Source organism: Sapajus apella, unplaced genomic scaffold (genome assembly GCF_009761245.1).
Source record: "Sapajus apella isolate SASKATOON/1434 unplaced genomic scaffold, GSC_monkey_1.0 scaffold10, whole genome shotgun sequence".
Classification (NCBI taxonomy): domain Eukaryota; kingdom Metazoa; phylum Chordata; class Mammalia; order Primates; family Cebidae; genus Sapajus; species Sapajus apella.
Genome location: NW_022436950.1, coordinates 21004862 through 21016962, shown reverse-complemented (window position 1 = coordinate 21016962; position 12101 = coordinate 21004862). Strand labels below are relative to the sequence as shown.

At 48.3% G+C, this 12101-nt stretch overlaps 1 protein-coding gene across 6 annotated transcripts in view; it reads left to right on the top strand.

Moving 5' to 3' along the window:
• PLCD4 (phospholipase C delta 4) overlaps positions 1 to 10746 on the top strand; it is a 28113-nt gene extending 17367 nt beyond the window's left edge. For 3 of the 6 annotated variants that reach the window (XM_032278208.1, XM_032278209.1, XM_032278214.1), the window contains 9 exons: positions 1828 to 1972; positions 2794 to 2946; positions 5195 to 5374; positions 6700 to 6798; positions 6919 to 7075; positions 7433 to 7549; positions 7789 to 7961; positions 9397 to 9532; positions 9837 to 10746. In XM_032278208.1, the coding sequence (XP_032134099.1) occupies positions 1828 to 1972; positions 2794 to 2946; positions 5195 to 5374; positions 6700 to 6798; positions 6919 to 7075; positions 7433 to 7549; positions 7789 to 7961; positions 9397 to 9532; positions 9837 to 10171 (1495 nt within the window). In that variant the 3' untranslated portion in view covers positions 10172 to 10746. The remainder of the gene's footprint in view (positions 1 to 1827; positions 1973 to 2793; positions 2947 to 5194; positions 5375 to 6699; positions 6799 to 6918; positions 7076 to 7432; positions 7550 to 7788; positions 7962 to 9396; positions 9533 to 9836) is intronic. The other 3 variants (XM_032278210.1, XM_032278212.1, XM_032278211.1) reach the window with 3 other exon arrangements.
• The last annotated feature ends 1355 nt before the right edge of the window (positions 10747 to 12101 follow it).

The following is a 12101-nucleotide window of genomic DNA, read 5'->3' as shown; positions in this document are numbered from 1 at the left end:
TAGGAAAGTGAGGGGAGCTGTCAGTGTCTCACAGATTGGGACAGTGTTGTAGGGGTTTAGGGGCTGAGGAGCCCTGGATACCTGGGACACTTGGAGGAGATATTGAAGACTGGTGGGAGAATGGTAATGAGACCCTATGGATAAATGGAACTTCTCTTTCACAAGCCATGAAACTCTGGAACTCAGAGGCCCTGACAGACTTATATTGAACAAATAAATAAATGGTTAAATGGAAGGCAATAGAGAATAGGAGTTTAAAATATAAGTTCTGGAGTGAGACCATCTGAAGTCATATCCTAGCTCCCTCACTTGATACTCTGGGGCTGTATTTTTTAAATTTTTTGAGACCGAGTCTTGCTATGTCTTCCGGGACGGAGTGCAGTGGTGCAATTTCGGCTCACTGCAACCTCTGCCTCCTGGGTTCAAGCGATTCTCCTGCCTCAGCCTCCCTAGTAGCTGGGACTGCAGGCTCCCACCACCACGCCCAGCTAATTTTTTGTATTTTTTTTTAGTAGAGACGGGGTTTCACCATGTTGGCCAGGATGGTCTTGATCTCTTGACCTCATGATCTGCCCACCTCGGCTTCCCAAAGTGCTGGGGTTACATGTGTGAGTCACTGTGCCCAGCCTCTGGGGCTAAGTATTTAACCTCTAATAGGAAGTTCCATCCCTATTTCCCGCTCTATGAAATGGGGATGGTAACAGTGCCTATTCTGTCTGGGTTGTTGTGAAGAGATAATCCGTATGTCAATAGCTAATGAACAGTAGCTGCTTTTATTGTGACTAATCATGGATTAGAATGAATAGTCAAGATATCTTTGTATTGCCAGCAACTGAACTAGTAGCTTCAAGGGACACAACGATGAGTAGAACATATAGTTTCCACCTTAGGAAGTCTAGCTGAGAAATTAAGGTGTAAATTTACTGAGAGTTTGAATAACCAAGGTATTGCATAGGAATCGGACACTGTGGCTTATGCCTGTAATTCCAGCATTTTGGAAGGCCGAGGCGGGGAGATCGCTTGAGCCCAGGAGTTCGAGATCAGGCTGGGCAACATAGTGAGACTCCAGCTCTACAAAGAATACAAAAATTAGCCAGGCGTGGTGATGTGTGCCTGTAGTCCCAGCTACTTGGGAGGCAGAGGTGGGAGGATTGCTTGAGCCTGGGAGGTCAAGGCTGCAGTGAGCCCTGATCACACCACTGTACTCTAGCCTGGGTGACAGATTAAGACCCTGTCTCCGCCAGACATGGTGGCTCACGCCTGTAATCCCAGCACTTTGGGAGGCCAAGGCGGGTGGATTGCCTGAGCTCAGGAGTTCACGACCAGCCTGGACAACATGGTGAAACTCTGTCTCTACTAAGACACAAAAAAATTAGCCAGGTGTGGTGGTATGTGCCTGTAGTCCCAGCTACTTGGGAGGCTAAGGCAAGAGAATCGCTTGAGCCTGGGAGGTGGAGGTTGCAGTGAGCCGAGATTGCGCCACTGCACTCCAGCCTAGGCAACAGAGTAAGACTCTGTCTCAACAAAATAAAAAATAAATAAATAAATAAGTAAATAAGTAAAACCAGAACACCAGAAGCATCATGAGGCAATGTGTGATGGGTTGCTATGGAAGGACTGTGAGTCGGGTGGGCTGAAGTATGGGTGGAGATCAGCATGAGCTTGCAGCAGTGTCCCTGTGGACAGAGAAGGCTCTATGCAGATGTAGCTTGAAGGGGTCTGGATGAGTAAGTGTTGGTGAGCACTGTTCTCTCCAGAGTGAGGAGAGAGTCCCTAGGTAGATCAGATATTGACCTCTCCCATTTCTGGGATGGGGGGTTCTTTCAGGGCCCTGAAGCGGGGGTGCCGCTGCCTGGAGGTGGATGTATGGGATGGACCTAATGGGGAACCTGTCGTTTACCACGGACACACCCTGACCTCCCGCATCCTGTTCAAAGATGTCGTGGCCACAGTAGCACAGTATGCTTTCCAGGTAGTAGCCCCAGGTTGGGGACACTGGTGAGGCCAGAAGGATTGAGGGAAGAGCGACCAGCTCTGGGTCTGGGGAGGGTGGAGGAGTACAGGGGAAGTTTCATCAAAAGAGGATTTAACTGTAACTCGTCAGCCAAATATTAAAGGCTGATTATGAATAAGTGCTGGACATGTCACTAATAATTAGTAGTTATGGAGGTAATTACTTTTGGTTAGAAACTATTACTTCTAACAAGTTCTATCACCCTTCTGGAAGGGGGTGGATAGGAGACACAGAAATAGTGGTGAGTAGGGCTGAAGAACAGGAATCTGGAGAATGAAAGCATGAGAGTGTAATGTGAACACATAACAAGGGAATGTGGCCTGGCCTTCCCACTCAGAGCCTGAAAACTCAAAGGTCCCAGAGGGGCCTGGGTCAGCCTGAGCACAGGCATGAGATTTGGGATCCCAAGATGCGAAAACGTCCTTAGATGTGGACAGTGTCCCGGGCGTGGGTGTCAGACCCAGCAAGATCTCACTGGATCCTGTGATGGAGTTTGAACTTAGCAGTCAGGGTATCCATTTGAGTCAGTAAGTAGGGAGGCCTAGGAAGCAGGTACTTGGAGAAGTAGGTTGCAGCATTTTAGGACTCTGAATCCAGGCCGGGTGTGGTGGCTCACGCCTGTAATCTAAGCACTTTGGAGGCCAATGCAGGTGGATCACCTGAGGTCGGGAGTTCAAGACCAGCCTGACCAACATGGTGAAACCCTGTCTTTAAAAAAAAAAAAAAAACAACAAAAAACAAAAAATTCTGAATCCACCATTCCCTCCCCTCACCACCAGACATCAGACTACCCAGTCATTTTGTCCCTGGAGACCCACTGCAGCTGGGAGCAGCAGCAGACCATGGCCCAACATCTGACTGAGATCCTGGGGGAGCAGCTGCTGAGCACCACCTTGGATGGGCTGCTACCCAATCAGCTTCCCTCGCCTGAGGTAGGGACACTGTTCCTCCAGCCCAGGCTCTGCTGTGGCTTCTGTATCCCTCCACCTTGGCTCCTTCCTCTGTGCCCCTCTGTTCCCTTCTATCTATCCTCGGATGGCCCATCTTGTTCTTTAATGTCCTTGGATCCTTGGAGACAACTTTAACTTTAAAAAAATCTAATTGAACACAGAATTTTATTTATAGTTCTCTATATTTTAAATCAACAATTTATGTTATTTCTTTTCTCAATGGAAGATCTTGATTTTTTTCCTGGTAGCTCATAGTTGTGGAGTATACAAACAATATAAAGGGAAATCTCCCCTCCCATCATAATCCCAACCTCTCCCATAACAACCAGTTATCAATAATTTTTTTTTTTTTTTTTGAGATGGAGTTTCACTCTTGTTACCCAGGCTGGAGTGCAATGGCGCTATCTCGGCTCACCGAAACCTCTGCCTCCTGGGTTCAGGCATTTCTCCTGCCTCAGCCTCCTGAGTAGCTGGGATTACAGGCACGTGACACCATGCCCAGCTAATGTTTTGTATTTTTAGTAGAGACGGGGTTTCACCATGTTGACCAGGATGGTCTCGATCTCTTGACCTTGTGATCCACCCGCATCGGCCTCCCAAAATGCTGGGATTACAGGCTTGAGCCACCGCGCCCAGCAGTAATTTTTTTTTTTTTTTTTTTTTTTATTAGACGGAGTTTCACTCTTGTTACCCAGGCTGGAGTGCAATGGCGCGATCTCGGCTCACCGAAACCTCTGCCTCCTGGGTTCAGGCAATTCTCCTGCCTCAGCCTCCTGAGTAGCTGGGATTACAGGCACGCACCACCATGCCCAGCTAATTTTTTGTAGTTTTAGTAGAGACGGGGTTTCACCATGTTGACCAGGACGGTCTCGATCTCTTGACCTCGGGATCCACCCGCCTCGGCCTCCCAAAGTGCTGGGATTACAGGCTTGAGCCACCGCGCCCGGCAGTAATTTTTTTTTTTTTTTTTTGAGACGGAGTTTCACTCTTGTCACCCAGGCTGGAGTGCAATGGCGCAATCTCAGTTCACTGCAACCTCCACCTCCCAGGTTCAAGCGATTCTCCTACCTCAGCCTCCCGAGTAGCTGGGATCATAGGCATGCACCACCACATCTGGCTAATTTTTGTATTTTAGTAGATACGAGCTTTCATCATGTTAACCAGGCTGGTCTCGAACCCTTGACCTCAGGTGATACACCCTTCTTGGCCTCCCAAGGTGCTGGGATGACAGGTGTGAGCCACCACAGCCAGCCTGATTTTCAAGTTATGTTTCTTTTTATTTTATTATTATTATTTTTTTTGAGATGTAGTCTTGCTCTGTTACTCAGGCTGGAGTGCAGTGGCACGATTTTGGCTCACTGCTTGCACTCCATCTCTCGGGTTCAAGCGATTCTCCTGCCTTATCCTCTGGAGTAGCTGGGATTACAGGCGCATACCACCACGCCTGGCTAGTTTTTGTATGTTTAGTAGAGATGAGTTTTCACCATGTTGGTCAGGCTGGTCTTGAACTCCTGATCTCGTGATCTGCCCACCTTGGCCCCCAAAGTGCTGGGATTACAGGTGTGAGCCACTGCGCCCAGCCTCAAGTCACCTTTCTAAAGGCTTTCCCACAATAAGATTTTTCAAAAAGATTCTCTATTTTTTTTTTTTTTTGAAACAAGTTTCGCTCTTGTTACCCAGGCCGGAGTGCAATGGCGCAATCTCGGCTCACCGCAACCTCCGCCTCCCGGGTTCAGGCAATTCTCCTGCCTCAGCCTCCTGAGGAGCTGGGATTACAGGCACGTGCCACCATGCCCAGCTAATTTTTTGTATTTTTAGTAGAGACGGGGTTTCACCATGTTGACCAGGATGGTCTCGATCTCTTGACCTCGTGATCCACCCGCCTCAGCCTCCCAAAGTGCTGGGATTACAGGCTTGAGCCACCGCGCCCGGCTCTTCTCATATTCTTAGGTTCTTTATACTGACATGTATATCTCTAATCTATAAGAAGTAGTGTGTCAAATGTGTGGTAGGAGACCGTCTACATTACTTTCCATATGGATAGAGATGTTAAAAGTTTGCTTAACAATATGGGAATTCCAATTTTATTTATCAATGATTTGATCTCTTCCCTTGGGAACTGTGACCACTCACTCACTTCCTCTGACTTTGAGAACAATGAGACCAGCATGATTCCCAGGAGGACCCCAAAGCAGACAGGTAGACAGGCCTCTTCATTTTTGTCCCCTAGGAGCTTCGGAGGAAGATCCTGGTGAAGGGGAAGAAGTTAACATTTGAGGAAGACCTGGAGTATGAGGAAGAGGAACCAGATCCTGAGCTGGAGGGCGAACAGGAGTCAGAATTGGCGCTGGAGTCCCAGTTTGAGCCTGAGCCGCAGGAGCAGAATCTTCAGAGTAAGGACAAAAAGAAGGTAAGCCAGGAGTGGTCTTTCTGCTGTGGCATTTAGTCAACTTGCACAAGCTGAGGACCTGTTCGTTAAGAGATTAGAGCCAGCAAGGTGCAGGGCCAAGGAGCAATGACCCTTCCTCCCAATGAAGGAGATGTAAGAATGCATACATGGCATCACTGTATATTCTATATTGCCATATACAGGTATATTGCAGTGACTTTCCAACTTTTTTGGGCCATAATTTTTTTTTTAAATGAAATCTTATACAAAATGGATAAATGCAGAACTATTCTAATTGAAGCACCCACTTGGCTCCCTCCCGGGTGTCCCAGTGACTCCTGAGGCATTTTTGTACTTCTTGTTCTTTTTTTTTTTTGAGACAGAGTCTCATTCTGTCACCCAGGCTGGAGTGCAGTGGCGTGATCTCGGCTCACTGCAATCTCTAGCCCCCAGGTTCAAGTGATTCTCCTGCCTCAGCCTCCTGAGTAGCTGGGATTACAGGTGCCTGCCACCATGCCAGGCTAATTTTTTTTGTATTTTTAGTAGACATGGGGTTTCATCATCTTGGCCAGGCTGGTCTTGACCTCCTGACCTTGTGATCCACCCACCTCGGACTCCCAAAGTGCTGGGATTACAGGCATGAGCCACTGCGCCCGGCCCCTTCTTAGTCTTCTTAAAGGCCAGTTTAAAAACCAGGGATGAGGGTGTGTGTTTGTATGTGTAACATTATTGGGCATAGTTAGAGAAAGCTTCTTGGAAAGGGTGAGTGTTAGGAAGGGCCAGCATTAGCCAGAGGAGCAGGAAGGAGAGTGCTTTGAGGTGGGAAGGTGAAGGCTTTGAGAAGGCTGTGCTAGGTGGTCCATCTCCCTATGGGGAAGGGAGGCAGAGGAGAAGGGATGCCATTGGTGGGGCTCCAAGATCCCCGTTTGAAGTCTGCCTTTCTCTCTTGTGCACTTGCGTGGCTCACTCAGCTGACTGACTCCTAGCTTATCCTGTTCCTTCTGGGGCTGTGGTGTCTAACCTGCTGCCATGTCCAGGGATGGAAATGGGAATTCAGGAGATAAATCCAAAGATATTACTCTGGGACCCTCACGTCCTTCCAGGTGTGACTTCCATGACCATTTGCATACCTTGACACATCTGTCTGGATTCATTTACATTTTGACCAAAGATTATTGTTCCTTTGTTTTAAAAGAGTGGGAGAGAGAATGATGCCTCTGTTTAAAAGTAATAATAAATTTAAAACCTGTTACCCAGGATATACCATAGAGCAAACACAAGTCCAGAGGCTGACGCTGATCCCAGCAGTACATGCAGACTGCCTTTATTCCCATTCCCACCCCCAGGTTGTGACGTGCCCGCTGTTTTGTCCGTCTATCTGTTGTCAGATTACGGCCCAGGCTACTACTATTTCCAAGCCTGTGTCCCTTCTCTTGTCCCAGCAGGTGAGGCAGGAGGGAGAAAACAGTGGGGAGGCAGTGGGCAGAGGCTTAGGTTGGATGGCTATTAGCTTCTCTCAGACTGCTGAGGGTTCAATTTCATCTTCTTTTCCATCTTATCTCCAGAAACCCAAGCTCATCTTGTGTCCAGCTCTCTCTTCCCTGGTTATCTACTTGAAGTCTGTCTCATTCCGCAGCTTCACACATTCAAAAGAGCACTACCGCTTCTACGAGATATCATCTTTCTCTGAAACCAAGGCCAAGCGCCTCATCAAGGAGGCTGGTCAGGACCAAAATGGAGAATGGGGAGGGAAGTGGGATGGATAGGTTCAGGCCTGAGAAACTGGCAGGTAAGTCCCAAGAAAAAAGACAGGGTAGCTAAGGAGAGATGAAGGACTTCAGAAACTCCTCAGGGCAGGCAAGGGCAGAGGAGTGATGAATGGTGGCTCAAGACTCTAGGGGGAGGAAGGCTGGGGAAGATGGTCTGGATGGAACAGAGTAGAGAGGCACACTGAAACTTTCTGGAACCAGCTTCAGTTGCTGGAAGAGTGAAGAGTGAAGTAGGTAGGCAGTGTCCTTGCGACCAGGGAGGTGGGAAATTCCACTCCACTTCCATTTCCCTCTCTATACCCTTTTACAGGCAATGAGTTTGTGCAGCACAATGCTTGGCAGTTAAGCCGTGTGTATCCCAGCGGCCTGAGGACAGACTCTTCCAACTACAACCCCCAGGAACTCTGGAATGCAGGCTGCCAGATGGGTGAGCAGGCCAACAGGAACTGGGTAGAGGGAGTGGAGGAGGAGCAGATGGGAAATAAGTTCTCTAGTGACGGTAGGGTTGGGGAATGCTTAAGAAAATTGCTAGGCTGAGAAATGCTATCAGTGGAGGTATTACCAGCAGGCACCTTATACCCAATACCCCCATCTTCTGAACTCCCTGAAAGGGGCTAGAAGGCCTCCATGGTGAATCTTGCTCTTCTTTTTTCCTGGGGCCCTCAGTGGCCATGAATATGCAGACTGCAGGGCTTGAAATGGACATCTGTGATGGGCATTTCCGCCAGAATGGTGGCTGTGGCTATGTGCTGAAGCCAGACTTCCTGCGTGATGTCCAGAGTTCCTTCGACCCCGAGAGGCCCATCAGCCCTTTCAAGGCCCAGACTCTATTAATCCAGGTACAGTGGAAAGAAACTGAGATAACTGGGACAGAAGTGGGGGAAGAGGTGGCTAGGCCTGACAGGAATGTAAAGGCTGGAGAGCCTGTTAACAGTGCCTAGCTTCAAACCACAACTTCCTAATTTGGTAGTGTTGGGCAAGTTCCTTAACCTCTCCATACCTCAGCCTGCTCACCTGCAAAATGAGGGTAACACTACCACCTTCTTTATAGGCTTATAAGAGTATAGCAGTTCATATAAAGTCCTTACAACTCCAGGTACATAGAAAGTGCTATAAAAGAGGCTCTGGCTAGGAGCGAGAGCTTACACCTGTAATCCTAGCACATTGGAGGCCGAGGTAGGAGGACTGCTTGAGCCCAGGAGTTTGAGACCAGCCTGGTCAACAGTGAGACCCTTGTCTCTACAAAAAATTTAAAAATTAGCCTGACATAGTGGCACATGACTACAGTCCTGGCTACTCAGGAGGCTAAGGCTAGAGGGTCACTTGAGCCAAGGAGTTGCAGGTTGCCGTGAGCTATGACCACCCCACTGTATTTCAGCTTGGGCAAGAGTGAAATCGTGTCTTTTCTTTTTTGGAGACAGAGTTTCACTCTGTCACCCAGGCTGGAGTGCAGTGGCATGATCTTGGCTCACTGCAACCTCTGCCTCCTGGGTTCAAGCAATTCTCCTGCCTCAACTTCCTGAGTAGCTGGGATTACAGGCATGCGCCACCATGCCCAGCTAATTTTTGTATTTTTAGTAGAGACGAGGCTTCACCATGTTGGTCAGGCTGGTCTTAAACTCCTGATCTCATGATCCGCCTGCCTTGGCCTCCCAAAGTGCTGGGATTACAGGTGTGAGCCACTGTGCCTGGCCTGTGACTATGTCTCTTTGGAGAAAAAAAAAAAAAAAAAAAAAAAAAAGAGGCTGCTATCATTAGCATGCTTACTTTCAAACTGTTAAGTTTCTACCTGGATGCATTTTTAACATTTATTCATTCTATTTATTCATTCATTCATTCTGAGACAGTCTCGCTCTGCTGCCTAGGCTAGAGTGCAGTGGCATAACCTTGGCTCACTGCAACCTCCACCTCCTGGGTTCAAATGATCCTTCCATCTGAGCCTTCTGAGTAGCTGGGACTACAGGTGCCTGCCACCATGTCTGGCTAATTTTGTATTTTTAGTGGAGATAGGGTTTCACCATGTTGGCCAGGCTGGTCTCGAACTCCTGGTTTCAAGTGATCCACCCACCTTGTCCTCCCAAAATGATAGGATTACAGGCGTAAGCCACTGTGCCTGGCCCTTGGATGCATTTTAAATTGCAGATAGAGTACTAGAAGAAACCCATGGAGGATGTTTTACAAACCAAAAAGCTTCCCCTCCCCTGGGGTTGGAGGTAGGGTGGGGTGGGGCTGGGTTGAGCAGGAACTTGTGAGGTTCCAGAGCCCTGGTTACAGGTGATCAGTGGTCAGCAACTCCCCAAAGTGGACAAGACCAGAGAGGGGTCCATTGTGGATCCACTGGTGAGAGTGCAGATCTTTGGTGTCCGTCTAGACACAGCACGGCAGGAGACCAACTATGTGGACAACAATGGTGAGAAACTGGCAGTGCTGGGGAGGTGGTGGTGGGAGCATGATTAATTTTCCTTCTAGTCTGCCTTCCATTAAGTATAGTCTGTTATTGCATGGCCCCACATGGGAGGCAGTGTGGAACAGTACAAGGAATCCTGGCCCTTCACTTAAAAGCTCCAGCGACCTGGGCAAATTACTTGCTTACTCCGAGCCTTTTTCCTCGCCTGTAAAATGCTGATTGCCACCTAGATTAGAGAACACAGGGAAAGCAACCCAGTCAAGAAGGCTGTTATGTCTTTTTCTTCATTTCCTACCTACCAACTCAGGTTTTAATCCATACTGGGGGCAGACACTATGTTTCCGGGTGCTGGTGCCCGAACTTGCCATGCTGCGTTTTGTGGTAATGGATTATGACTGGAAATCCCGAAATGACTTTATTGGTCAGTACACCCTGCCTTGCATCTGCATGCAACAAGGTGAGCCAGCCCCTGTGACCCCTGGCCAATACTCCAACTCTGGCTGCCTTCCTAATGCTGTCCTCCTGGTCCTTCCAGGTTATCGCCATATTCACCTGCTCTCCAAAGATGGCATCAGCCTCCGCCCAGCTTCCATCTTTGTGTATATCTGTATCCGGGAAGGCCTGGAGGAGGATGAGTCCTGAGTTGGGCACTTCATGGGAAGAGTTGGTGTGCTGGCTTTAGATAGTGAGAAATACCTGGAAGGCTGCTCTAGAGAACAAATGGAGGTGGTGAAACCAAGCTTTGGATTGTGCATTCCTAGGCACAAAATTACCTCATCCTTCCTAACAAGCAGATCTGGGACCTCATTTGCCACCTTTTTTCTCTTTTCTTCCCTTCCCTTGTTTTCGTAAGCCTTTGGTACTTTTCCTGCCCTTTCCCTTTGTGTATTCTATACTGGAGTTCCCTTCCTCCTCTTGCTGTAGGCTCAATCCCATACGAACATCTACGACTGATATTTCCCATCAACTCTTGTGAAGGCAGATTGCAACTAGAAATTCAAAAGGGTTTGGAACAGAGAAACCCCAACTTTACTCAAAGCCCAAAGCCAAGGGAAGGATAAATAAAGGCTCAAGGCTTCCCAGGCAAAGATTAGGGAGAGACTTGACCCCAGGACAGTACTACAACTCTCAAGAGAACACTGCACAGCACTCACAGTCCCCAGTGGACTGCTTCCTCCTTAGCCCCACTGGTATAAATACATCTCTCTCCAATTTGACTTGAGTATGATCTGTCATTGTTGGGCAAGAAGGGGAGATACAAGGGTTGTGGGGACATCTGGGTAGTCTGGTGGGACAAGGAAAACATAGAGAAAGAAGAAGTTCCCAGGAGATCTCTTGCATATGCTACACAGGAAGGACACAGAGTATGGCTTTTAAGAATCAGGGCAGGCTGGGTGAGGTGGCTCATGCCTGTAGTCCCAGCACTTTGGGAGACTGAGGTGGGTGGATCACAAGGTCAAGAGATCAAGACCATCCTGGCCAACACGGTGAAACCCTGTCTCTACAAAAAATACAAGAATTAGCTGGGCATGGTGGCTAGTACCTGTAGTCCCAGCTACTCGGGAGGCTGAGGCAGAACTGCTTGAACCCAGGTGGTGGAGGTTGCAGTGAGCTGAGTTAGTTCGCACCGTTGCACTCCAGCCTGGCAACAGAGTAAGATTCCATCTCAAAAAAAAAAAAAAAAAAAAAAAAAAAAAAAAAAAAAAAAATCAGGGCAAAAGGAGACGAAGGGTGGGTTGCATTGTTCCAGCCTTTCTGAAGAGTCTGCCTGGAACCATTCTGGTTTATGTGTGTTGTCCCAGCATAATTATTTTTATTTATTTATTTTTTTGAGACAGAGTCTCACTCTGTTGCCAGGCTCCAGGCTGGAGTGCAGTGGCGCAGTCTCGACTCACTGCCACTTCCACCTCCTGGGTTCAAGCAATTCTGCCTCAGCCTCCCGAGCAGCTGGGACTACAGGCGTGCGCCACCATGCCCAGCTAATTTTCTATTGTTTTGGTAGAGACGGGTTTCACTATGTTGGCTCGGATGGTCTCGATCGCTTGACCTCGTGATCCGCCCACCTCGGCCTCCCAAAGTGCTGGGATTACAGAGGTGAGCCACTGCTTCTGGCCCAGCATAATTAATAGTACCCTCTTTAGTTTAGTTTTCCCAGTGTGTCCCAGTTTAGATGATCAATTATATAGCAAGGCACTATAGCATTATACTGTGAGGCACTGACAGAATTCTCAATTGGAGATTCTCCTCTCTAGTCATCTGCCTTTCCATAGTATCCTTGTGCTTCAACAGCTTAATGTAGCTGCTGAGCCAGTCTGAGGACTGACGATGAGCTAAAGCTGCTTCTAGGAGGAGGCTTAGTGGGTAGCAATCCTCCCTCTATAGATACAGTAGACAAAGGAGCTTGGAAGTAGGGGGTAGGGCAAGGGCCAAGACAGGCTCAAGGACAGGGAGAAGGCGGACCTAGGCCTGTTTCAGAAGCAATACTAAGTGAAGATAGAAGGAGGCAAAAGCAAGGCAGAGGTCTGAGAGGGGACAGAGTTGATCAAGATGACAGCCTGGAAATGTTAACACA